This window comes from Scyliorhinus canicula, chromosome 4, assembly GCF_902713615.1.
Source record: "Scyliorhinus canicula chromosome 4, sScyCan1.1, whole genome shotgun sequence".
In the NCBI taxonomy this organism is placed as follows: Eukaryota; Metazoa; Chordata; class Chondrichthyes; order Carcharhiniformes; family Scyliorhinidae; genus Scyliorhinus; species Scyliorhinus canicula.
The window spans coordinates 148,937,931-148,965,414 of record NC_052149.1 but is presented as its reverse complement, the minus strand read 5'-3'; the positions used below and the strand labels follow the sequence as shown (position 1 = coordinate 148,965,414).

General features: G+C 46.3%; 1 protein-coding gene across 1 annotated transcript in view; it reads left to right on the top strand.

The window, feature by feature from the left end:
* LOC119965073 (slit homolog 3 protein-like) overlaps positions 1 to 27,484 on the top strand; it is a 758,703-nt gene that overhangs the window by 609,069 nt on the left and 122,150 nt on the right. The window contains exons 18-23 of the mRNA XM_038795337.1: positions 1,855 to 1,998; positions 3,513 to 3,676; positions 10,836 to 10,971; positions 18,925 to 18,993; positions 26,014 to 26,085; positions 26,828 to 26,899. Coding sequence (XP_038651265.1) covers positions 1,855 to 1,998; positions 3,513 to 3,676; positions 10,836 to 10,971; positions 18,925 to 18,993; positions 26,014 to 26,085; positions 26,828 to 26,899 — 657 coding nt within the window. The remainder of the gene's footprint in view (positions 1 to 1,854; positions 1,999 to 3,512; positions 3,677 to 10,835; positions 10,972 to 18,924; positions 18,994 to 26,013; positions 26,086 to 26,827; positions 26,900 to 27,484) is intronic.

Here is a 27,484-nt window from a genome sequence, read left to right as displayed (position 1 = left end):
GGGACCAGTACCAAATGGTGCTCGCCCGGGGTCCCCAAGGTGGAGGGATTGAATGGCAAAGCCTCAGCTACCTCGGGAATCTGCACATTAGAGTAAAACTTATTGCCTCTCTCTAATCTCCATATTTGCTAAAAAGTGATCCCGCCTATTGTGGGCAGAATTCACTTTGCAAAGTCTTGCGAGATTGCATTGAATCTCGTGAGGCATTGTGAGCCGGGTAGACCCTGGGAGCGGGGTCTCCCAGCTTTCAATGGCCATGCTGCTTTTCCGGCGCAGCATGGCCGGAGGATTGCGCCCCTAATATTTTGTGAACCAGCCCAAGTGAATAGAGTTACAGGAGGTAGCATAAAAGCAAAATACTGCAGATGCTGGAGATCTAAAATAAAAAATGCTGCCAGCATCTGTAGAGAAACAGTGTTAATTTTTCAAGTTCAATGTGATTCTTCTTTGGCCCATGTTTGTATTGTAACTGTAGTGTATTTGAATTAAAACTTGTGTTGACTGTTTTAACCCTTTGTATGGTGGGGGGAGGTGGATGAATTCACCATCGACATCCTGGGGGTTACTATTGATCAGAAACTGAACTGGACTAGCCACAGCAATACTGTGGCTACAAGAGCAGGTCAGAGCCAGGGAATTCTGCAGTGTGGAGCCCCTCCTGACTCCCCAAAGCCTATCCACCATTTACAAGGCACAAGTCAGGAATGTGATGGTATGCTCTCCACCTGTCTGAATCAGTGCCACTCCAACAACGAGAAGCTTGACATCATCCAGGACAAAGCAGCCTAATTTATTGGCACCCCATCCACCACCTTAAACATTCCCTCCCTCGCCCAATGATGCACAGTGGCAGCAGTGTGTACCATCTACCAGATGTACTGCAGCAACTCACCAGAGCTCCTTCGACAGCATGTTCCAAATCCACGACCATTACCATCTACAACAGGGGTGGGCAAACTACGGCCTGCGGGCCGCATGCGGCCCGCCAAAGGTCTTTATGCGGCCCACCAAGTCATTAAAAAAAAAAATTTTTTTTAATTTTAAATTTTTTTTTAAGGTTAATGGGGGGGGGGCTGTTGGGTTACTTACTGGTATAAGGTGGATACGTTGACTTGAGTAGGGTGATCATTGCTCGGCACAACGTCGAGGGCTGAAGGGCCTGTTCTGTGCTGTACTGTTCTATGTTCTATATGAGGCGCCCAGAATCATAACCGGGTGAAGTAATTATTTTACTTAATATACTATGCGGCCCTTTAAAATTGTGAATTTCTGAATGTGGCCCTTGCACAGAAAAGTTTGCCCACCCCTGATCTACAAGGTCAAGGGAGCAGATACTTGGGAACACCAGCAGTTACAAGTTCGCCTCCAAGCCACCATCCTGACATGGAACTATATCGCCATGTGCTATGCACTACTTGCCTCCTGCAAAGTGTGCGGCTCGTTCTGCTCCTGTGTGCTTTTGAAAGCCATCCCTTGCAGAAGTTTGGCAGTATCCAGGGAGTTTTGATCTTTGTGTATTTCTCCATATGAAAAAGCCTTTGCATTTGCTCAATACCTACTTGTGGAAGCAAGATTGAAGCTGAAAGAGCAGGATCAGAGCATTGCAGTGTGTGGACAACATTTAATAGCTTGCGCTTGTATACTGATTAGAAAAGTATCATTGAAAAAGTGCATCATGATCTTGGGCACCTTTATGTGAAAAGCTTTGACCACATAAATGATACAATAACATTAGCAATTCCCATGTGGCCTCTTTGTTCAGTTATGTTTGTTCCGAATCTTTGAAAACTGAATGACGTTGATGTGGTTATTGGTAGCTGAAATGTTCCCTTCTCTTTCTTCACACTGTTGTAGGATGCTGCGGAACAACCTGATCAGCTGTGTCAATAATGACACTTTCACTGGCCTTAGCTCAGTTCGGCTGCTCTCGCTCTATGATAACCGGGTCACTACTATCACCCCTGGAGCATTCAATACTCTGCATTCTCTCTCTACTATGTAAGACCTGCTTTCATCGCAACTTATATTATTGATTTGCACCCAGTGGCTCAAATCTGGGTCAGTTTAATCATTCCCAGCAACTCAGTTATGTATGACTTCCTGCTCAGTTGAACCTTTGCTAGCATTCCAGATCCACCAGGGCGCTTCCTCTACAATTTGTCATTTCCATCCACATATACAGATTGTTTAACTTAGACTATGAACTGCAGGCCACAAATACAGAATTAGTAGTCCTTTTATATTGATCTTAGAGTTAAGTTCTTTCTATTCAAAATTTAATAGAGGAGATGTAGAGGCAATTTTTCCACTCATGGGCAAGTTCAGAGCAAGTTCAGAACTATAAGTCATAATACAAGGTGGTAATTGATAAATCCAATAGGGAATTCAGGAGAAATGTTTTCATCCCACATGGAATTGTTAAGGCAAAGAACTCAGGCACATTTGAAGGGAAGTTGGATGGGGAAATTTCAATGGGAGTCATCTCTGGTGGAGTGAAAAATTTGACGGACCAGCCAATGGTACATTAATTTGGGCGAGATTCGGAATTTGAATAGCTCGATCCTAGATACGTACATTATGAAGGAAAGAATACAAGGATGGGGTTAGATGAGAATGTGAGGATGCTCAAATTTAGACTAGTTGTGCAAAATGGTCTGTTTATGTGCTGTAAATTTGTAATTCTAGGTTATATGTACTGTAGTAAATGTGGCAGGTGGCAGGGTGGGATTGTCTCATAACTCATCCTGCATTCGTATAGCTAGCATATGCCCAAAGAGATATCCAAGGTTCATATCATAGAATATGATAGTATCCCCACAGTGCTGAAGGAGGCCATTCGGCCCTTCAGGTCTGTACCGACCTTCTGAAAGAGAATCCTACCTAGGCCCACTCCCCCACCCTATCCCTGTAACCCCACCTAACCTTTAGATACGAGGGCCAACTTAGTATGGCCAATCGGCATAAATCTGTACATCTTTTTTTATTATTGCTTTATCAGATTTACAAAGCCAGAGCTCAGAGTGTGGACAGGGGCAAACCCCTAATCCAGCTCCTTGCCTGCTCCAAGAGCCAATTCAAATTGAATCTAATTCATGGTCCCCACTAGAGAGACATCCCAGAGACATACCAAATCGAGGCATTACACCTGACCTCACGCTCATCTTAGCCAAAAGGCCGAGAAGTAATATAAACCTGTACATCTTTGGACTGTGGGAGGAAACTGGAGCACCCGCAGGAAACCCACGTAGACACGGGGAGAACGTGCAAATCCACAGTTACCCAAAGCCGGAATTGAATCCAGGTCCCTGGCACTGAGAGGTAGCAGTGTGCCACCATGCCACACGTAATGTAATTGGATTAAAGGCCGGAAGAGCATGTAGAGCTGCTAAAATGTTCAGTTATTTCAGTGTTTTTGGAGAGTGAGTACCCAGTTTAATGCAACGTGTAGCTTGACAGAGTGAAGCATCTAGAATTGGCAAGATTTAAATGATTACTTTCTCCAATTTCCATAGAAACCTCCTGGCCAATCCTTTCAACTGTAACTGTCACCTAGCCTGGCTGGGAAGATGGCTGAGAAAGAGAAGGGTTGTCAGTGGAAACCCACGCTGTCAGAAGCCATTCTTCCTGAAGGAGATCCCAATTCAGGATGTGGCTGTTCAAGATTTCACCTGTGACGGTAAGAAAAGCTGGATTTAATGCTGTAAATTTAAGAACCAGGGTAGATAAAATAATGGAACGTCATTAGTATGTGAGCTTGGATTTTCAGTCAGATCACAACAAGTAGGTACATAATTTACTGGGTTTAACGCCAAGCTATTCAGTCTCCTTGCTGTGTTTCAACCTTTTCTGTAGGCAAATTTCAGTTCCTTCATAGTTTTTTAAAATTTGATTCTGTTCTCAAATTTGAAGCTCAGGCTGGGCTCGGGATCCATAAGGGTGCCAGGAGCCGGTCTCACACCTTTTCCAAAGTGGACAATAGCAGACTGGAGAGCACCTATTAGATAGCTGGTAAAATATGAGTATAAGTATGTGTTGGCGTGTAGTCGTGAGAGTGAGTGACAAACTTGAGATTGGGAGTCAGGCACACACTCACTCTCCCTCTCACGCACCCACACACATATAATCTCTTACTCCCATACATCAGCCAGCCTCTTCCCAAACCTCCCCCTCCTCTGACCGCAACATCTCACTTCCGAGCCTCAACTTCCCAGGGCCACTGCAGCCTTTCCTTTCTGGGGCCTTGGCACCCTCGACGGCCCCGCCACGGCATTCTCTCTCTTGTCCCCGCCTGAAAGAAAGCCTCATTTTCTCCCCAGAAAACTCGCCTCCAATCACTGTGTTTCCCTCCAGCGCTTGTTGCTGATAGACTTACTAGATGGTGACTATCACTGAGAGATGTGCTTTCAATTCCAGATTTAAAACCAAACCAACGAGACCAAAATATCTCCAGATCGACTGTTGGTTTATGCAAAGTTCATTGACCTCAGGAAAATCAGTAGTTGGTACAGCACAGTGTATCACTGGGTTAGGGAGGGAGTGAAAGAAATCAGCCAGGATTCCCGTTATTGACCGGCATCACTCCTACGAGAAAGAGTGCGGCCGTGAATGTCAGGATAAAGCCAGGATTTAGTTTCATTGCGATGCCTTCACAGTTAAATAGCCTGCCTAGGTTCACTCATTAAGAATAACCACCTGGAAAAGTTGGTAAAGAGGGTTTCCGTAACCTTTGGATATATGAACGGTAAGATAGCAAGAGGAATAAAATGGGAAGGATATGCATTGATACACTTAAGGAAAAACATAAAAGCAAGAGTAAAATTATCTGGAGGCAGTTCTCCAGCTCTTTGCCACAGATGGTGGGAACGGCAACATTCCATGGCGTTGCACCATTTCAAATACCAGCTTATCGAGGTCACTCCTCTGGCAAATAATCTGTTATTTTCTTCAGACTCCCAGAAACAGTGCGGCTCTCTAATAAAATCAGCATGTGTGCCCAGTTATAATTCATTACCTCTAAAAGATAAATAGACAGATTTTATCACCAGGAATAATATTTTGTATAATTGTGCTATGCTACATCTTAACAGATTGCAAATGATGTTTTTCTTTAAAAATTCAGTGGAAATGCTCGTGTCCCTGATGCATTCTTTCATCTCAATTCTGGGCACTGTCTGACTGGCCAGATTTGAATCTCCCAATTGTTTGTGGAGATTTAGGCATGTTATAAAAGCATCTTAGCCGCACTTTCACCTCCTACGTATTCACTTATTTGTTTAAATTCTATCCTTTGACACATTTTTCTGGATATTATTGAGAGGTTAAATGTCATTATTCTTTGATTTCTTGCTTTCTTTAATTGTGGAGCGTTTATTAGATGTTAAAATATGTCCCCCCCCCCCCCCCCCCCCCCCCCCCCCACCATTTCTATGCAATTCTTCTGTTTACGTTCAGATTATATTTTATTGAGGGGTTTAAAAAAATTCACAATCGCCCTGTGACGGAGACCTACAAAGAAACCGAGTTCATGGAAAATGTATCTGATGAGTCTTTCTCTTTATTTGTTCTCTGTTCTGCCTTGGGGAGGAAGATAAAGTTGCAATTCTGAAATAAAAGAGTTTTAAATTTCATTTGGAGACCTTGCATCAAAATAGGCCCAAAGCCTGGGTTTCCTGGTGTCTGGTGCTGACAGACTTGGAGCTGGATTTTACCAAGAGGTGGAGGGGAGAGGGCACACTCCTTGACAACCCCCACCCCCTTTACAACATTTTAAATGCCATCTGCATTAATAACACACTGAAGGCAGCTTTATAAGGAGAGGCTGGATAGGCTGGGATTTTTTTCCCTGGAGCGTAGGAGGCATAGGGGTGATCTTATAGAGGTCTATAAAATAATGAGGAGCATTGATAAGGTAGATAGTCAACATCTTTTCCCAAAGGTGGAGGAGTCTAGAACTAGAGGGCATAGGTTTAAGGTGTGAGGGAAGAGATACAAAAGAGACCAGAGGTGAAATTCTTTCACACAGAAGGTGGCGAGTATCTGGAACGGGCTGCCAGAGGCTGTGGTAGAAGCAGGTTCAATTTTTCCCTTTAAAGAACAGTTAGACAGTTACATGGGCAGTGTGGGTATAGAGGAAAGGACCAAATGCGGGCAAGTGGGACTAGCTTAGAGATAGAAACTGGGCGGCATGGACAAGATGGGCTGAAGGGCCTGTTTCCATGCTGTAAACATCTATGACCCTATAACTCTAAACAAACCGAGAGTGGGACTTTCGCTCCTCAGGGACAGAAAGTCCTGCCCTCAGAAAGTCCTGGCCTTGAGAGCTGGCTGCCGATCTGACTGGCTGAAAATTCTAGTAGTCCCAGCAGTACCAGAATTTTGCAGTGGCGCTGCTGCCTCTGTAAGCATTAAGGATTCCGAACACTGGCAAATCTTGGAGCACCTTAGGGATGGGACAGGCGAGGGCTTTTGAGGCCAGGTGGGGAGGTAGAAAGAGGAGGTACCTTGGGGGAGGGCAGCTTTGCCTGATGAACAGAGGACATCTCCCTCCAAAGATGTATGTCCTTTTTCCTTCGTACTTTTTCTCCTGGGTGGTGAAATTACAGCATAGGCAGCGTAATATTTGGGTCAATTGGTTTGTTAACAAGCTCAATTGCACATTGATGATTTTTTAAAATAATGGCAAGTGAGCTGCCGTCTCCAGTGTCCGACTGCCAACCGTATTATGGGAAGCTGGTGCATCGACGTCGGGTTCAAGACTTGACGTCTCCCTTCAGGATTTTACATTGGGCAGTTGTCCCGAAAAAACGTAAAATCCAGCTCTGATGCCCGCAAAAATGCTTTGGGACATTTTACTTGACGTTAAAATTGCGATAAAAGATAATTTGGTTGCTATTTCCAGCAAATTAGTTGGCATAGTGATGCAGACTTGCATCAATTTTCCCCGAGGCAAGGTAGTGGCATGGGCTACTAGCTGCAGGGTTTTCTCCATTAATGTGATTCAAGAATGCTGCACAGGAAGTGGCCCTTGGCTCTACACAGGAAGTGGCCCTTGGCCCTCCACTGGAAATGACCCTCAGCCCTGCACAGGAAGTGGCCTTCAGCTTTGCACAGAAAGTGGCCGTTGACTGTCTGCTGCAAAGGAATCTATCGTGTGAACAAATTTCTCTCCATGTCCTATCTCTATTTTGAGGATGTCAACTGCAAACGATAATGGATTTATAGACAATACACATCCATATGGTGTGTTTCTCGTCCAACTTATTAAGGTTTTCCCAACACTTCTTCATTCATAACATTAGTTCTTTCACCAAAAACATGTATTTTAATTGTTCCCTTTTTTCCTTACATGACCTGATGTGGCGCAATTGGTAAATTCTCTACCAGTTGTGATACTGTATCATGGAGACCAAGAATCCAGATTCAGTTTGTGGTTTTGTTGAGCTACCTGGTTTCAACTAGGGCAGCAAATGGCCAGGGTACCCCTCCAATGAGGGGATTCAAAAAAGTAAAATCATCCAGAGCTCCTATTTTGGATTATTGCTGAGTATCAAAAGTTGAAAACTATGCAGGGTGAAGCTGGGATTTTACTCCGTTGCGGTACCATTCATGGGAGAATGGTGTTCCAACACTCACAAGCAAATACATGGGGCGGGATTCTCTGACCCCCCTGCTGGAAAATCGCTGGGGGGCGGCGTGAATCCCACCCCGCCTTTCCGACGGCGCTCTGCCGAATTATCCGGCGCCATTTTACGGGCGGGGGCAGGGGTCACGCCGCGGCAGTCGGGGGCCATTGGCTACAGCCCCTCCAGGCCCCAATGGGCCGAGCGGCCACCCATTTTCGGCCAGTCCCTCCGGCGTGAAATGGACATGGTCCATCCCGGCAGTACCTGGCTTGGGGAGTGTCTAGCAGAGTCCTCGGGGGGGGGGGGGGGGCAGGGGGAGATTCCCCCCCCCCCCCCACCACGGTGGCCTGGCCCACGATCGGGGCCCACCGATCTGCGGGTGGGCCTGTGCCGTGGGGGCACTCTTTCCCTCCGTGCCAGACTCTGTAAGGCTCTGTCATGGCCGATGTGGAGAAGAAACCCCCTGCGCATGCGCAGGAAACACGGCGGCAGTTCTGCGCATGCACGGTTGGCACGGCGCCAACACCTCCGGCACTCGCCTAGCCCTCGGAAGTGCAGAAGATTCCGCAACTTCCGGGCGGCCTGGAGCCAGAGTGATTCATGGCGCTCTTGGCGCCGGCGTCAGATCATTCGGCCAGTTGCGGGAGAATCCGCCTATGAATCAAGGACATTGGACGGTGGCCTACGCATATGGGCCCAAACCCAGTAGGAGCCTAGTAGGGGGAGGGGCTGAGTTGCAGAGATACCCTGTGTCATTACTCATGCGTTGACTTCAAGAGTTGGGCAGCACGGTAGCACAGTGATTAGCATAGTTGCTTCACTGCTCCAGGGTCCCATATTCGATTCCCGGCTTGGGTCACTGTCTGTGCGGAGTCTGCACGTTCTCCCAGTGTCTGCGTAGGTTTCCTCTGGATGCTCTGGTTTCCTCCCACAATCCAAAGATGTGCAGGTGAGGTGGATTGGTCATGCTAAATTGCCCTTAGTGTCCAAAACGGTTGGGTGGAGTTGGTTGAAGGATAGGGCGGAGGTGTGGCTTGGGTAGGGTGCTCTTTCCAAGGGTTGGTGCAGGCCCGATGGGTCGAATGGTCTCCTTCTACACTGTAAATTCAATAAAGAGTGAGTGTGGTGTGTGACGATCTGTGGCGAGCATCACAGCATAGGCCAATCCTGTCATGTCCACGTCCATTAAGAAGAGGTCACTGGATGGCTAATCGGTGTGGGAACCCTGTCTTATTTTCCTCCTCCATAGTTCAGGGGCATTGAAAGGCCTCTGTTACAGACAGGCCAGTTGATAGAAGTTTATCTGGGACACGCACTGGATGTTGAGGCAAGCAGACTCCAGTTCTGTAATGCTTGGTTACATGCCTTTAGCAACCCACCTCGCAGGGACGCTACGCTTCTTCTGTTTATAAGATGTACGAGATGTAATTCTTGCAAAAATTTGGTGAACATTTACTAGAGAAAGACCTACCAGTAATAAATTGTAACAAGGATCCTTATTAACAAGGAGGTCACTCAATACTGACTGAAGTTTCTCGAGAACCAGCTGTTTGAGACAGTACAAGTTTAGGATTGCATTTTTCTCCTCTGTTGCACAGGATGACCAGACGACCTGCTAATGAAAGAAAATATACTTAAAATATACTAATAATTTTTTGATCCTGAAATGACATTGAGCAATATTGGGCACGATCAGTGGCCGCATCGCTCCTGACTCGGGATGTGATGCAACCGGTAAATCTCGCGAGGGGCCTCTTACAATATTTACCCGACTCACCACACATCGCAAAATCTATCGCCCATAATGGATGGGACCTACATTTGCATATTGCACCTTGGCACTGCTAGCTGTGCCCCCTGACAGTGTCACCCTGGCAGTGGCACTTGTGTGCCACCCAGGCACGGCCAGCCTGACAGGGGTACTGCCTAGTGCCAAGGTGCCAGGCTGGCATTTTGCCTGGGAATCAGGCCCGGGGGAGCCCTGACCTTATGAGTTGGGGTGTAGGAGGCTTGATGACACCGGGATAGGTGACTTGAGGTGTTTGGGGGGGGTCCATAGGCCGTGGTGGGGAGGTATAGATATAAAGGTGCCAGCTCTTCCTGCACTGATGACCGAAGTTTGTTAGTTCAGGAAATAGGACGAAGGGTGGCCTCGATGGGGCGTCCCTCACTGAGGCCCCGAAATGAAGCAGAGCCCCGTTTAATAGTGGGCTCATTCTTGGCACTGTCAGCACAAAGTCACAGCATATATGAGGTCTCGCCGCATCAGCATCGGGACCCGCTCAGCAATTTTAACACAAGCGGCCTCCCAATTGGCCGCCCATGGGACCACACTCCTTTATTGGAGGGCTGGCTGCTCTCAGCAAATCTGCTGCTGACCTTGTCAGGGTGAGCAGCTGATCTGTATGCAGTCCCGCTGCTAGGCTCGGTGGCACAGTGCTCGCAGCTCCACGGATTCTGGCCTTGGGTGACTGCCTGTGTGAAGTTTGCACATTCTCCCCATGTCTTTGTGAGTTTCCTCTAGGTGCTCCATTTCACTCCCACAATCCAAAGATGTGCGGGTTAGGTGGATTAGCCACGCTAAAACTGTTCATTAATGTCCAAAGATGTGCAGGTTAGGCGGATTGGACATGGAAAAATGGTCCCTTTGTGTCCAAAGATGAGCAAATTAGGTGGGATTATGGGGATAGGATGGGGGAGTAAGCCTAGGTAGAGTGCTCTTTCAGAAGGTCGGTGCAGACCCAAGGGGCTGAATGGCCTCCTTCTGCACTATAGGGATTCTATAGAAAATGCCCCAACAGAATCCAATTCCCTAACCTAAGGGAGAAATTGGTGGGAGCGCAGGGAGCTAGCGTTGCTCAGTGGGTAATGCTCCTGTCTCTGAGCCAGAAGACCCTGAGGTCAAGTTCCATTTATTGACAACAAAAGAATCAGTGCAGGCAAACCAGCGTATACCACTGCCAGTCCCCAGCCTGGGTAAATAAGGAGGGCTGATGGCAGCAAGGGCAGCTGGCTGTAAAACCATCACCAAATACAAAACGATGACAGTGTGACAGTTGATATGAAGGTGATCAACCAGCACCGTGGTAATCCCGTGTGTAATGGGAAAAGCTGAAAGAGGAAGGGAGGGTGGGAGCACATGCCTGTCCTGGATGGTGAGCTGGGGCCTTGTCCACTGGTTTTAAGAATTTATCCTTTCTCTCTGCCTTTCAGCGGATAACAATGAGAGTAGCTGCCTGCCAGGCCCTCACTGCCCTGAACTCTGCAACTGCATTGACACTGTGGTAAGATGCAGCAACAGAGGCTTTCGCATCTTACCAAAGGGCATTCCCAAAGATGCAACTGAGCTGTAAGTATGAGCTTTGTGTGGTGCTTTTTTCCTTCAGTGTCTCTGTTTTTTGTTCATCTCATGGTTTTCATAACCTTAAGGCATGGTGGATAGCAGAACACGTTTTGATTTACTGTCTCTTTATCCCTTCCATCAACCATGGGTACTGTGGGTACCACTCACCTTTGAGTCAGGAGGTTGTGAGTTGAAGTCCCACTAGGGTTGCCAACTGTGATTAAATGGATTCCTGAAGACTTGCCGCCATGCTTCAGCCATTACTTGGCCAACACATCCATCCATGTGATGCACTGGCTTCCTAAACCCATTGTAAAGCAAAAAATCATTACCCCTTGAGATGGTGCTTGTCTGTGAACCTTTTTCTCCCATTCTCAATATTTCTATTACTGGTAAAGAGAAAAGGTTTGACAAAATGACAAAAGAAACACAAATCTTTTTTAATGTCCCTATGATTTGTCTCCAATATGGCACACAGCTGTGCCCTGAAGATTAATCTTCAATCCATGGAAGATCCAGGCCAATCCTGGATGGTTGGCAACCCTCAGTCCTACTCCGGAGACTTCAACACAGAGCTCCAATGTAGTACCAAGGGAGTGCTGTACTGCCAGAGGTGCAATTCTTTTTAAAAAACACATTTTATTCAAACTTGTATCAAAGTAGGTTACAGCAAATTAACACCCTGGGAAACATTCTTCCCAACGATCAACTATACAGTTTGTACAGATTTTTCTCCTTTTTCACACCCTCTCTCCATCACCCACACCCCCCACCCCCCTGCGACGAACAGTTCCTCAAACACAGTCACAAACATCCCCCACCATTTCTCAAACTCCCCTGCTGAGCCCCTCAACTCATACTTTATCTTCTCTAACCGCAGGAAGTCATACAGGTCACCCAACCAAGCTGCTACCCACGGTGGCAATGCCGACCGCCACTCCAGAAAAATTCGTCGTCGTGCAATCAGAGAGGCAAAGGCTAAGACATCGGCCTTCCTCCTCTCCATCAGCTCCGGCTTCTCTGAAACCCCAAATATCGCCACCACAGGGTCCGGGTCCACTCCCTCCTCCACTATCCTGGCTAAGACTGCGAACACTCCTGCCCAGAATCTTCCCAATTTTTCACAACCCCAAAACATGTGCGCATGATTCTCTGGCCCCCACCCACACCTCTCACACTCATCTGCTACCTCCTGAAATAACCCACTCATTCTCGCCCGAGTCATTTGCACACTGTGCACCACTTTAAACTGTATCAGGCTCATCCTTGCACAAGAGGAGATCCTGTTTACCCTTCGCAGTGCGTCACTCCATACTCCCCAATTGATCTCCATTCCCAATTCCGCTTCTCATTTCACCTTGATCTTCACCACCCGCTCACCTCCCTGCTTCCCCCAGCTACTTATATACATCCCCAATTCTTCCCTCCCCTTCCACATCCGGAAGCAGCAGTCGCTCCAGCAGGGTGTATCCCGGCAATCTAGGGAACCCCTTCCAGACCTTTCATGCAAAGTCCCTAACCTGTAGATACCTGAACTCACTACCCCTTGGCAGCTCTACCCTCTCCCTTAGCTCCTCAAGACTGGCGAACCCTTCCTCCAAATACAAATCCTTCACATTGACCAGCCCCACTTCCCTCCACCTCTTGTATACACTATCCACCAGCCCCCGGCTCAAACCCATGATTCTCGCACAGTGGCGTTAGCACCGACATCCCTTCCACCCTCAAATGCCTCCTCAGCAGATTCCATATCTTCACCATGGACTGCACCACTGGGCTCCCTGAATACCTACTCGGAGCCATTGGCAATGCTGCCGTCATCATAGCCCTCAAACTAAACCCCTTACAAGATTCCTCCTCCATCCTAACCCACTCTACCCCTTCTCCTTCCCACCACCGCCGCACCTTGTCCACATTCGCCCCCCCAATAATAATGAAGCAAGTGTGGTAACGCCAACCCTCCTGCTCCCTCTGCCTCTGTAGCAGGGTCCTCCCCACCCTCGGCGCCCTCCCCGCCCATACAAAGTCAGAGGTGATTGTGTCCACTTTCTGAAAAAAGGCCTTTGGTATAAGCATCGTGGGAGCCTGAAAGATAAACAAGAACCTCGGCAGAATATTCATTTTCACCACTTGGACACTCCCCGCCAACGTTAAGTGCAATGTATCCCACCTCTTAAGATCCTCCCTGGTCTCCTCCACCAGCTTTGTTAAGTTCCACTTATGGAGCCCCGTCCATTCCCTTGCTACCTGAATCCCCAAATACCTAAACCTATCCCTCGCTACCGTAAATGGCATCTCCCTAAATTAGCCCGCTGTGCCAGCTCATTCACCGGGAATACCTGCCAGAGGTGCAGTTTTTTGGAGTGAGTTGTTCAAAAGGTCCCATCTGTCCTCTCAGTGATGCAAAAGATCAAATGGCACTATTCAAAGAAGCAGAGGGGATATCTCCCCAATGTTCTGGTCTATATTTATCTCTCAATCAACATCTTTGAAACAGATTATTTGATTATTAGCTCTTTACTGTTTATGGCACAAATTAGCTTCCACATTTCCTATGATACCTCAGTAACTATAATTCCAAAGTATTTAATTTGCTTGTAAATGCTTTGGAATGGCCTGAGGTCCTGTCAAGTTTTTGCATTTAACTTTGTGTAGTTTCCAAAGAACTCAAATGCTACTCTTTCACCCAGGTCAAGGAAAGCCTTCATTCAATACTGAGTAAAGGCCAAATATCCTTCCAGGATAGAGCCGAGAACTGGGTAATCTGAGATGTCCGAATTATGTGCAGCTCCAAGATCTGACATCCTGTCCATGAAGTTCAAACTGTTCAGTCCTTTAACAGTGTTTAATTCTGTGAAGCTAGAGGTTTGAAATTGCCTACTCTCCGTGTTGCTGCCTCATTGCGGAACGAATGGAGAATCAGAACACTTTGATCTGCTCGTACCTGCAGCTTGAGTTATTCAAATTGGCGGTGACAAGATTTTAAGCTTTATTTGCGGCAATGAGGCTTTGTGGCACATTTCCATGCATAAAATGGACACCTCCAGATTGAATACAGGTTACAGCTCCCCTGACCTCCTTTTTGCAGTTTAGTGGGCAAACAAGATGCCACTCAGTCATACAGAGCCAAGTTCAATTTCTGACCCATGGTGAATCAATGGTTGGCCACTGGTTCAGAGGGAATGAATTAACACTCAGGAGTTCCGGACTCTGATCGTTATCCAAGGAGCCATTCTGGAAAGCTTAACATGGCCCCAACTAACAGAATTTCCTTCAAACTGTGAACATGTGAATATGAGTTCAGAACATTCAGTCTGAACTTGTCATCTTTGGCTTTAAACCTTGTCCTTTATTTTAATTATTTCATGAGTGTAGCTGACAAGGCCAGCATTTGTTGCCCATTGCTGGTATTTCAGAGGGCAGTTAAGTCACATGTCGGTTGGACAGGCAACATTTCTTTCCCTAAATGACATTAGTGAACCAGATGGGTTTTTACGACAACAACCAAACTTTTCAATTCCAGATTTTTATGAATGAATTGAATATAATTCCGTGGTGGGATTTGGACCTCTTGTCCCAAGGTCAGTAGCCTGGTCCTCTCAATTACTAATCTAGTGACATTTCCACCGCTACATTGTCTCCCTGACAAAGTCTTTTGGAGGCATTGTGTGCTGAGTTATTTTGTGTGCTTAACAAACCAGTGAAGATTGTGTTTGGGTTTTTGGTAAGGGCCACACTCTCATTGTAGCATTGCCTTCCTACCTCTGGGAATTGGGCATGAACTCATTGTGGAGAGATGAAAGAAAGGTCCCTGTCTTTCTGTTTCTTTTTTTTAAAGTATTTTTATTCAGGTTTTGCAGAAATTTTTATAATAAAACAGTAGTAACAATAATAACAAAACAAACTAGAGTGAACATTAACATAGTGCAAAAAGAGAATATACAATAACAATTAAATAGACACTACCCCACCGAATCCAGTCTTCCCACACCATCCCAATGAAGCACTCAACCCCCCCCCCCCCCCCCCCCGGATTGCTGCTGCTGCTGACATTTAAATTTTCCCCGAGAAAGTCGACGAATGGCTGCCACCTCTGAGAGAACCCTAGCGTAGACCCTCTTAAGGCAAACTTTATTTTCTCGAGGCTGAGAAACCCAGCCATGTCGGTAACCCAAGTCTCTACACTCGGGGTCTTCGAGTCCCTCCACGTTAATAAAATCCATCTCCGGGCTACTAGGGAGGTAAAGGCCAAGACGTCGGCCTCTTTAGCCCCCTGAACTCCCGGGTCTTCTGACACTCCAAAGGTCGCTATCTCTGGACTCCGCACCACTTGTGTGTTAAGCACCTTGGACATTGCCCTCGCGAACCCTTGCCAGAACACTTTAATTCCGGGCATGCCCAAAATATGTGGACATACTTCGCAGGGCTGCCCTTGCACCTCATACAACTGTCTTGTACCCAAAAAACTTGCTCATTCTCGCTGCCGTCATGTGTGCCTGGTGGACCACCTTAAATTGAATTCGACTGAGTCTGGCACATAAGGAGGAATTAACCCTGCCCAGGACCTCTGCTCACAGACCCGCTTCCAACTCCCCACCTAGATCCTCCTCCCACTTGCCTTTGAGCTCCTCCACTGGGGTTTCCTCCGCCTCCTGTAGTTCCTGGTGGATATCCGATACCCTCCCCCACCCAGCTGCCGGAGACCACCCTGTCCTGTATCCTCAGTGGCGACAGCGTCGGAAAGGCTACTACCTGTTTTTTTAGGAAGGTTCATATTTACAGATATTTAAAGGCATTTCCTGGCGGCAGATTACATTTGTCCTCTCGCGCCTTCAAACTGGGAATGCTTCTGTCTATGAACAGATCTCCCATGCTTCTGATGCCTGCCCTCTGCCAGCTCTGGAACCCACCATCCATCCTACCTGGGACAAACCTGTGGTTGTTGCATATCGAGGTCCAGACCGACGCTCCCTCCACCTTCTTGTACCTCCTCCACTGTCCCCAGATCCGCAGTGTTGCCACCACCAGCGGACGTGTGGAGTAACGAGTCGGCGAGAATGACAAAGGAGCTGTTATCAAAGCTCTCAGACTCGTACCTTTACATGAAGCCGCCTCCAGCTGCTCCCACGCCGCGCACCCCCCCCCCCCCCCCCCCACCATCACCCACTTCCTAATCATTGCTATATTGGCCGCCCAGTAGTAGTTGTGAAAGTTCGGCAGCACCAACCCACTCCCCCACCCCCGACTACGCTCCAACATCGATCTCCTTACTCGCGGGGTCTTATTCGCCCACACAAAGCCCGTAATGATCCTACTCACCCGCTTAAAAAAGGCCGTCGGGATGAAGATGGGGAGGCACTGAAAGACAAACAAAAATCTGGGGAGGACAGTCATTTTCACGATCTGCACCCTCCCTACCAGTGACAGCGGGAGCATGTCCCACCTTTTAAAGTCCCCTTCCATTTGCTCCACCAACAGGGTCAGTTTGAGCCTGTACAGGGCATCCCATTTCCTGGCCACCTGTATACCCAGGTAACGAAAACTTTTCTCTACCATCCTGAGCGGCAGCTCTTTCAGTCTCTCCTCCTGCCTCTAGACCTGGATCACAAACAACTCGCTCTTTCCCATATTCAGCTTGTATCCTGAAAAGCTATCAAAATCCCTCAGGATCCGCAGAACCTCCCCCATCCCCTCCACAGGGACCGAAATGTACAGGAGCAAATCATCCCCGTATAGCGAGACCCGATGTTCCACACTCCCCCCCCCCCCCCCCCCACCTCCCCCCCCCCCCCCCCCCCCCCCCCCGAACCGCCCCCCGCGAGTTCCTCGAGGCTCTCAGTACCATAGCTAGTGGTTCTATAGCTAGGGCAAATAGTACCGGGGAGGGGGGCACCCCTGCCTCGCTCCCCCGTGAGTTCGAAGTACCGCGACCTCAGCCGGTTTGTACATACACTACAGGCGCCTGGTACAGCAATTTCACCCAGCCAATAAAGCCCTCACCAAACCCGAACCTCCCCAGCGTGTCTTTCTGTTTCTAAAGACCATGGCAGCTGTCTTCCTTAATCATCTACCTTTACAGGAGTTAGTGAATTATTCCGAAGACTGTAATTTCAGAAATGTAAGCAGTTCACGCAGTGAAGGGTTACAGCTGGCTTAGAAGTAACGGTAGAGGTTTCGCATTGGGATTCTCATGCAATGAGTGGGAAACACTGAAAGAGGTTTACATTTGACTTTGTGTACAAAACATCATCAGGCAGAAAACCATTCAGTAATACTCCGCTAACTGGCTCCAGAAGCATGGAGCCTATGCGAAACTGCAATAGATCACAGATACAGTAAATGTTAATCATTTACTGTGTTTGCAGCACAGACGGTCGGGGGGGGGGGGGGGGGGGGGGGGGAGGAGGCTTCAGCTTATCATGTCCATGCTAGCTCATTGTGGAGCAACCCAGTCAGTCATAAATGCTTCACAGCTCCAGGGTCCCAGGTTCGATTCCCGGCTGGGTCACTGTCTGTGTGGGGTCTGCACGTCCTCCCCCTGTGTGCGTGGGTTTCCTCCGGGTGCTCCGGTTTCCTCCCACAGTCCAAAGATGTGCGGGTTAGGTGGATTGGCCATGCTAAATTGCCCATAGTGTCCTAATAAATGTAAGGTTAAGGGGGGGTTGTTGGGTTACGGGTATAGGGTGGATACGTGGGTTTGAGTAGGGTGATCATGGCTCGGCACAACATTGAGGGCCGAAGGACCTGTTCTGTGCTGTACTGTTCTATGTCTATGTTCTAGTCCCATTTCCCTGTTCTATCCCTGTTTCCTTTCGAAATAATCAACCATCTCTGCTTCCAACAACACGCTTTGGGGCAGTGAGTTCCAGGTCATTATCACTTGCTGTGTCAAAGAAAGCTCCGCCTCTGCATCCCTTGCCCAAAAGCTTAAATATGTGTCCCCTCGTCTTTGTAGCAGCAAACAATAGGAGCAGTGTCCAGAATCTTCCTTCCAGAGTCATGTTTAGTGGCTGACATAGAAGTGAGTGATTTGCCCGGGGGGGGGGGGGTTCCTGATTCTCCTGCCGAAGTTCCAGCCATCTCCTAATACATTCCGTTGCAACAGTACAGTGAAGAGGGCTCACAAAAATGTATATTTTCATGACTATGTGGCAGATCCTCTGTGATTTCTCCCAGCCTTAAATCTATATTCAGGGCAGCACGGTAGCATGGTGGTTAGCATAAATGCTTCACAGCTCCAGGGTCCCAGGTTCGGTTCCCGGCTGGGTCACTGTCTGTGCGGAGTCTGCACGTCCTCCCCGTGTGTGCGTGGGTTTCCTCCGGGTGCTCTGGTTTCCTCCCACAGTCCAAAGATATGCGGGTTAGGTGGATTAGCCATGCTAAATTGCCCGTAGTGTCCTAAAAAAGTAAGGTTAAGGGGGGGTTGTTGGGTTACGGGTATAGGGTGGATACGTGGGTTTGAGTAGGGTGATCATTGCTCGGCACAACATCGAGGGCCGAAGGGCCTGTTCTGTGCTGTACTGTTCTATGTCTATGTCCTATTGACTGATGGACCATCCATAACCCTCTGGGTTAGAGAATTCCAATGGTTCACAACCCTTTGAGTGAAGTCATTTCTCCTCATCTCAGTCCTAAATGATTGTCTCCTTATCCTGATATGGTCCATTATCCTCCAGGTCGCTAGGGCCCCAATCACCTCTTAAAAGTAATTTGTGTAGCTATTGATTCAAATTTCTTAGGTAAAGCTACTGCAAATTGCCAAGGAAGGTAACAAACGTACTCAGTGCTTTATGGAGTGTGCATACACAGTCCATGACCTCTCTCTCTGTTCAATAGTTTTTGTTACAAAAGCATTTAACACCTCTTCTGCTGAAGGTAATGACGATATTCTATTCGGGAGAGTTTATCACACTTGGGCATGCTCCCATCGCAATTGACTGCCTTTGTTCTGTTTTGCAGATACTTGGAAGGGAACCAGCTGACAACAATCCCCAAAGAACTCTCTAACTACAAGCATTTATCACTCATGTAGGTGACATTACCAATCTCCATTATTATTCCTGTAACATTCTGCCAAATGAGGCATAACATAATAATAAATATAGTTATTCTTTATCTAATAATAAGTAGAGACGTGTATGACAGCAAGTGAGTTGAAGTACACTAATTCCATTTTATTATGTCCCTGATGTTTTGAACGTTGGATTAGTTTCCAATTCTGACAGAGAATTATTCCTCTCATTAACACACAGCGCACATCTGTGATGCATAATCAATACAGATCGTGTTGTTCAGTAAAGGAGGAGAATACAGTGCTGCTGTGGCTGTCTCAGTGAGCTCGGAGGTTCAGTGCTGCATTAATGAGATGTTACTTAAAAAGCACTTGCTGTAAAAGTGATTGTTAACTTCAGAAATGACAGCAGTGCCACAGTGGGTGAGAACTCGATGCTTCCACTTCTGTGACCTGGTTTCCAATCCAGCCAAGACTGAACTCTGTCTCTGTCTTCCCTCCTGGCTGCCTCGTGATAGAAAGGAGCATTACTCACATTTAGAAATGTGAGTCTGAATTAAACAACTCCTTAGGTTAACCTCTCTCAAGGCTGTTATCCATGTTGTTCTTTCCATTTCAGTCCTCTGCCCCAAGGTAGGTCTGATCCATTGTGCTGTGACCTCCACCATGGGTACAACATGGAGACAGACCCCAACTTGCCCTGTGCCAGAACAGGATTGAACCCCGAGCTGTTGGCACCGACCTGCTCCATACCAGCCATCCAGCCAATTAAGCCAACCGGCCTGGCCAAGGAATCTGGGTTGCCATGATAACATGAACTTTTACCTGCATGTTGTAGTCTGGAGTCATGGATAGTGATGGTAGAGGCTCCAATTCCTTTCCATTACCTGGCTGACCAGGAATCTTCCCTGCTTCTACCATTGCCATTGGCGTATGTTGGAAGGATTTGCATGTTGATACTCAACCTGTTGGCTATGTTACAAGCCTTCTTTGACCATCAAGTCAGCCCTGAAATAGGACTTGAACATGAAGCTCCTGGCTCAGAGGCAGGAACACTGCCATTGTGCCACAGGGCCACCCTGTTATCAGTATCCAATATGAAATTAATCAGTGATATGAATCCCACCCACCCACTCACCTCTTTCCAATCCCAACCCCCACCAGAATTCCCTGCTACTTTGGGATATCAACCCCCCAACCTTTCTGTTCAACCATCGCAATCATGCCCTCAGCCATGTAATCTCAAGGTCTGGATTCCTACCCTAACCTCTCCTTGTCCCCTCCTCACTTTTGTTCTTTAAGACCTTCAATGCAACCCACCTGTCTGAGCAGGCATTTGATTGCCTCTTTGGCCTAGCATCCATTTTTGATTGATAATACCTCTCCGAATCACGGACTACATTTTTAAATTCATTAGCGGTCAGGAAAATGAAGTCGCCTGCCTGGTTCCTTAGGTATGTTGAGTTCATTAAGGAGCTCATTAACAATTCCCCTTCTGACTCTTAAGCCTTTCATTTCGGAGCTCTGTAAAGCTGACCAGTAACAGCCCAGTAAGAACAGGAATGGCACTGCTGAAATCATCTTGTTTAATGCAAAAAACTGGACCTTTTGAGGGTGGGAGGAGGGGGGGGGGGGGGGGGGGGGGGGGGGCGCGGGGGTGGTGAGAAATTCCCACTGAGCAGCAGTGAAATTCTAATAAGCAACCTTTCTTTCAACTTTGTCCCATCTCAGGTGGAACTCTGCATTTGCCCTGGCCACTTTAAAGATAAAGATCCTTTTTTTTTAAGATCACACACATCTCAGCCACAGCAACGGCTGCTGATTCAGACCAGAACCTGGCCCACGTTGCTGGTAGCCCTCTTGTCATGGGAGTGTACCTTTAGGAAATGGGTGTTTATCAAAAAGCTGCAGTGATTTTATTGTGTGGTGGAGCTGAGTTGTGCCTCTGGCTTTTACTTTCGTTTTGAGCTGGAAGCTGTTTGTGGCTTTGTGTTTTGCTTTCACTTTAGGCAGTTGAAAGCTGAATTCAGACAAGGAAGGTTAATTTTCTCTCTCTGTCTGTATGTTAAACAGTGTCCAGATCACTTGATAATTTAAAAGTGATAACTGTCTTCTGTAAAGAATCTATGCCTACTGCTTTTTAAAAAAGAGAGTTTGGCTTATGGATGTTGTTAGGAAAGTTAATAAGGGTTACAAATAGAGCACTGTATCTGTGGGGGTATTTGTGTTGGTAGTTGATAAAATGTTTACTGTGTGTTTATAAAATGTTAACTGAATTCATAGAATAAACATTGTTTTGTTTAAAAATACTTAAGGTCTCTGTTGCATAACACCTGGAACGTAGACCCTAACTAAAATCCATTAAAAGTTCTAGGTCAGGTAAACTTTGGAGTTTTCTAAACCCTGACTCATAACACTCTTCCATTATTGCCTGCCCGAACCCCAATTGGGTGACAGGGTCATTACGCCCTGCTCCTGTGGAAATCACACTTCATGTCAGGCCATCAACAAAGGTGGGAACACAACATGAGATCAGTTTTTGCCTGGGGAATATCCATGCCCGCATGTTGTAAGAAATGGAAAAGTTTCCCGTTCTGCAGCACTAACATCCCTCACATTGTAGCATCCTAAAAAGAACCTCATTGTAACAAAATAACAGCATCAGCTGCAGGCAGAGAATTGGAGAGCATATCCACTGTGAATTATAAAATCAGTCACTTGCATAATTCCTTGATTATAACCCTGTTAGTTCCTTTAATTAAAACTTTAATCCAGGATTACGGGGATTAAGGCTTTTTTTATTTTCAGTCGTTGTTGTAAATTATTCATGTTCAGATCAAAGACATTCTCTAGCTCACAGGTCAGGCGAAGATTTTCTTCTGTGTAATGCGAGGAACAGAATAATAAAGACTCTTATAAGGAGAAAGTTTTATGGTTTAGGAACAGGGCACGCAGAGAAACTCTTCCGGCCTGGTGGTAAATATGTAGTGAGACGGGATAATTTCTGTTGGCCTAAAATTGAGTACCATTCCAATGCTTAGCTGTGTAGTGGAGGGATATGATTGATTGGTAGCATCCATTAAATCTTTGAAAGAATGTGAACACACTGGAGAGGGTGCAGAAGAAGTTTACACAAATGGTTCCAGGGATAAGAAACTTCAGTTATGAAGAGAGATTGGAGAAGTTGGGACTATTGTCCTTGGAGAGAAGGCTCAGAGGAGATTTGATCGAGATGTTTAAAATCATGAGGGGGCTGGACAGAGTATATAGGGAGAAACTGTACCCGTTGGTAAAAGGATCAAGAACAAGAGGGCACAGATTCAAAGTGATTTTCAAAAGAAGCAACTGTGATGTGAGAAATAATCTTTTACACACGACAAGTGGTACGGGTGTGGAACGATGCACAGCCTGGAAGCGTGGTGGAGGCAAGTTGAATCGAGGCATTCCGGAGGGCATTGGATGATTACTTGAATAGAAGCAACGTGCAGGGATACAAGGAAAAAGCAGGGGCACTAAATCATAATGCTTGTTTGGAGAGCTGGTGCAGATATGATGGGCCAAATGGCATCCATAAGAATCGAGCGATTCTGTAAGACCTTCACTCAGCTCCCGCAACAACCTTTGCTGAGTTCCAGCTTTTAACCATTAGATCCAGCACATGTCCATTTTGCCCTTTCAACAACTCAGGTCATGAATTAACAAACTTGTTGAAGTGTTGACCTCCTGTGCACCTGTGAGTTGCTGTCTGACTTCCTCCTGGTCAGGAGTATCTTGCTTGGCAGAGTTTATCTTACGCTTTCTTCCATTAGCAGCTCTGCCGGGAATTTCATGTCAGCCTTGGGAGGTGTAGGTCGGAGTGACAATAAGGCAAGGTTTGGGTCTTCCTTTGCCTTTTGTCATTTGGTCAGGGTTCTCTTGGCCACCCGAACGTACCTTTCCATAAAAACTACATTCCATTGGGTGAGGTGTTGATGATGTTGAACTCCTAATATTCAGTGAATTACGTAAATTCTCTGGAGATGAATTGGGTTCCAATGGCAGATATCATTCTTTGAGGCGCAGCTTACTCAGTAAACAAAATTCTTCCTGCAGAAATTATTTTTGGAGCTCTCAAATCTTCCACCTCTCTAATAAAAGGGAACTTTGAGTAGTAATTTGTGACTACAAAATACCAATCTTGATTGTGTGTGAATAGATCGGCTCCCACAGTAAGTCATGGTCGGGGTGGTGCTTCAGTAGCTGTCATCTCTTCTTTCTGCTGTGTGTTTCTGTACTTCTGGCTTAAATTGCATGTTGCCACCATTCTTTAGATGTCTTTGTAGATGTTTACGCAGTACTCAACTGATTTGCGTATGAGCTTATACGCTTCCATTTCAATGAGACCTTCACGTATCTTTGGAGATGTTCTTCCTGCATTGTTTTGGGTATGATTATTCTGTGTCCAACTCGCAGAACACTCTTCTAAAAAGATGTTGGATGCGATTCAACCAAAACATTTCTAAGTGTCATTTTGGGCGGGTTTGGTGCGGTGTTTACCACACGGTGTTTATAGCTGGTGAGATCCCTAAGTAAGCCCCCCACCCACGGGCAATGTTGCCCGCTATACACATGGGCATTACCCCCCCCCCCCCCCTGCCCCCAGGTGAGGACACTACACAATTGGTTTGCTGAGGGGCCCCCCTTTTCAGGCTTCCCTCCCCCATCCTTTGGGCCCCCAACCCTCATTTCAGGACCTCCACCCTGAGACCCCCCCAACTGTTATGAGGCCCCTTCATACCTACACTTCACCCCTCCCCCCACCCTTCATAACCCTTCTCATTACCCCGTTCTTGACCATGGTCACCCTCAGGCCCCGACCCCATGTAATGTCACCCTGGCACTTGGGCATCCTGGTACTGGCACCCTGACAGTGTCCCTGCCAGCTTAGCAGTGCCACACAGGCACCTTGGCAGTGCCTGGATGGCAGGCTGGCAATGCTGCAGTGCCCAGGTGCCAGTGGGGAGAGTCAGAGTGCCACTGTGCTCTGTCCCTGACCACCCAGGGGTCTCGAATGGTCTGGCAAACCCCCCAGGTGTGGTTAGGCCTGGTCCACATTTGTGTCCAGCCCAGGCTTCACTGGGGAGGTCATTAGCTCCTGATTAATGGTGATGGGCTTATTTCTCATCTCATTCCTGATCTGGATGGTTGTCTGAATGTCTTTTCTCTCGTAACTGTCACATCCATCCATTTCAGGATATTGACCGGCTGCTACATCAGCTGATATCTATTGTCTTTTCAAACGCATTGTCACCTTTCAGAATATGAAAGTTTTGGTTTATTTTACTTCGCTTTCTCCCTATTATTCTGATTCTGATAACTCGTTTATCATTTTCTTTCTTTGTTCTGCACACCTTTTCACGGTGATTTGGCTTTCCACAAGCTCTGTAGTTTGATTCACATGCAGGCCATATCCTTCTGCCTGTGAACTCATTTGGTTGTCCACAATTCCTGCATGGCTTTCTGTCTCAAATTGTCTTTTTGTCACTGTTTTACTGCACCAACGTTGCTTCCCTTCTCTTGACTTAACAGGAAGTTAGGTGTTTGGGTAGTCAGCATCTTTACATGTCTACTTGTGGTTTCAGGTTCTCTGATAGCATCCACAACCAGTGATATTATGAGCTTTGTCCTTACCAATTAATTCCTTCTCTGCTCCAAGGTGTGTAGAGAGAGTCCTACATCGCTGATACAGCAGCCTTTCATCTATGTCCTTAAATCTACATTTTCAGACTGTTTTTCTATCTTGTCATAAAATTGTCAACAGACTCACCAGATTCCTTCTGTCTTAGGCTTTGAAATTCATATTGGCTAATCAAATGATCTGACTTAAGCTGGGGTGTTTGCCAAATCGTTCAAAAATTTTGTCTGGGTTTCTTCTGTTCTCTTTAAGAGTTATTTTTAGAAAGCTACTGAATATCTGTCTGCTCTTTTATTCAAACTTCTTCTCAAATGCTTTTGCGACATCATGTCTCCCAGTTTGTCATGGGCAGGAGCTGTATGTTCATTGCTGCAGTGACCATTTCATTTCTATACAGTTTACTCAATCTTATTTTTCTGGTACTAATTTGGCTTGATTTTTCAACTTAATTCAGCAGTAAAGTTATTTAACCTGTTTACTCACAGTCATCCCGCTGCCACCATGTTATGTCTTTGGTTCCTAAAAATTAGAAGGAATCACACTTTGGATTCAAAATACTGAAGCTCCATCACGTACTCTCCAAGTGGCTGGTAGACTGACAAATTGTTGCTTGGCAGTGCAGCAGTTGAATGTCGCAACCAGGATATATATTCACTTCCAATAGTGTCCAGCTCTTTACAAGTAATATAGCAATCTAACACTAACTTTCTGTAATATGTTTATGCTAATTCCTAGGTTCTTATAAATAAAGGGATTGTTGAGGTTGAGCTGCCATTTGTGTGATATAAAAAGGGAAGCAACATTATTTTATTTTATTTTTTTAAATTTTAGATTACCCAATTATTTTTTCCAATTAAGGGGACAATTTAGTGTGGCCAATCCACCTACTCTGCACATTTTTTTGGGTTGTGGAGGCGAAACCCACGCAGACACAGGGGGGAATGTGCAAACTCCACACGGACAGTGACCCAGAGCCGGGATCGAACCTGGGACCTCAGCGCTGTGAGGCAGCTGTGCGAACCACTAGACCACCGTGCTGCCCTGGAATCAACATTATTGACCAACAAGCAATCGCAGTTTGTATCATATGGTGCATCACTTCCTTGCCTGCACCTACTGGCCGATTGGAACATCAATATTGTGCAATTTGTGCACTCATGGTTATTTTTATATAAGCAAGGTTTGGGCCAGTGTTTCGAACAAAAGGTGTGTTAAAAACAGCTTCTCACTCTGGTTTTGTGATAAATTCACAGACTTGTCTCCGAGAGAACATAGAGTTCCAAGTAATTCACCACTGCCACAGGCTTGTTTCATTTGGGCAATTGACACAGTTGATTGTATTTTTCATGTTTTCATTTTGCAGAGATTTGAGCAACAACAGCATCAGTATGCTCAGCAATTCCAGCTTCAGCAACATGTCCCAGCTGTCAACATTGTGAGTACAGGGTCCAGCTTCTTAATACACTCTGTGTTTCATCTCAGCACTAGTGTGTTTATATTCCTACTTGCCTTTCTAATGTGTGTACGTGATCCAATTAATGCTTCTTGTGTGTGTTCATATTAATGATATGCACGTCACTGTTATTATTAATGTACAGCCTATGAGTATCGTTAGCTGCATTATTACTGATGGCAGTCGTGTGTAAGCGGTGTTACTTTAATAGTACTGCTGTTGCCACAAATTTATATGTAGTATGTGTACATCCAGTATCAAGATGTGATACGCCAAATAATTGTGGAGGAATATACTGAATTAGTTTGACTGCTGTGGTGTGCACGGTAAATTATTCGCTCTTTAACTTATCTTTCAAGAACTCACCGACTGGATTAGCTCTCTGGCTTTCTGCTTTTGGACTCGGACTCAGAGTCTGGTCCAATTGTGTTGCAGGTATTTTTGGCTCATTGTAGAGCTGCTGTTACACAACCCACTCAGGATCAACTTTTCAGGAATCCAGTTGCCTAGTCTGTTGACCGCAGATGGTTACTTGGGTCAGTTCACGAGGGTAAAATGGAAAGATTTCAGACACCAAATAAGAATCCTGTTGATAATTAGTGAAGGGTGAAAAATAATACCTCAGAATAAAATTGTGTCTGGTTCCTCTTAAAATTTTGAGACACCATTCCCATTCCCAGTCCACGATCATCATTTAACTCCTTCATAATGTGTATTTTTTCAGAATTCTGAGCTACAATCGGTTGAGATGCATTCCAGTTCATGCGTTTGATGGTCTGAAGTCTCTGAGATTGTTGTAAGTATTTATCATGACATTATTTGGAACACGCCTTATGGAGCTTGAATGTCACTGCTGAATAACCCGAACTCTCGACATCCATTCCCCTTCCATCTCAAGCCAGTCCCACTCTTTCTCTCTGCCCACCCCTCCCAATCCTATTCTCACTTTCTCCATTCCAATTTCCTCCCACAGAACCTCAATCGCCATTTTGTTTTCTTTTAATTTTTCCGTTGGATGTCGCTGGCAAAAATTTCATACGCCACTTATCATGCAGGCAATAAGTCTACCATAAATTCCCGACTAGATGCGAAGGGTAGGGTATTTCCACCAAAGAACATTAGAGAAAACCAACGTTCGATCCTGATATGATATGATGGGATTTGAACTCACAAGCTCTCTGTTGCTACTCCTGTACAATAACCACCAGACTGCTGTAATCCAGCTAGAAAAAGTAAAGAAACCCATTAGCCCTGCGCCAAACTGCATTGCTGCATCATCACCCTCCAGGTTGCTGAAAATGAAAGCATGCAGTGTAAAATAATAAAAGCAAATTATTAATTTGGAATAAACAAAATATAAACCTAGGGGAAGCGAGGCAGA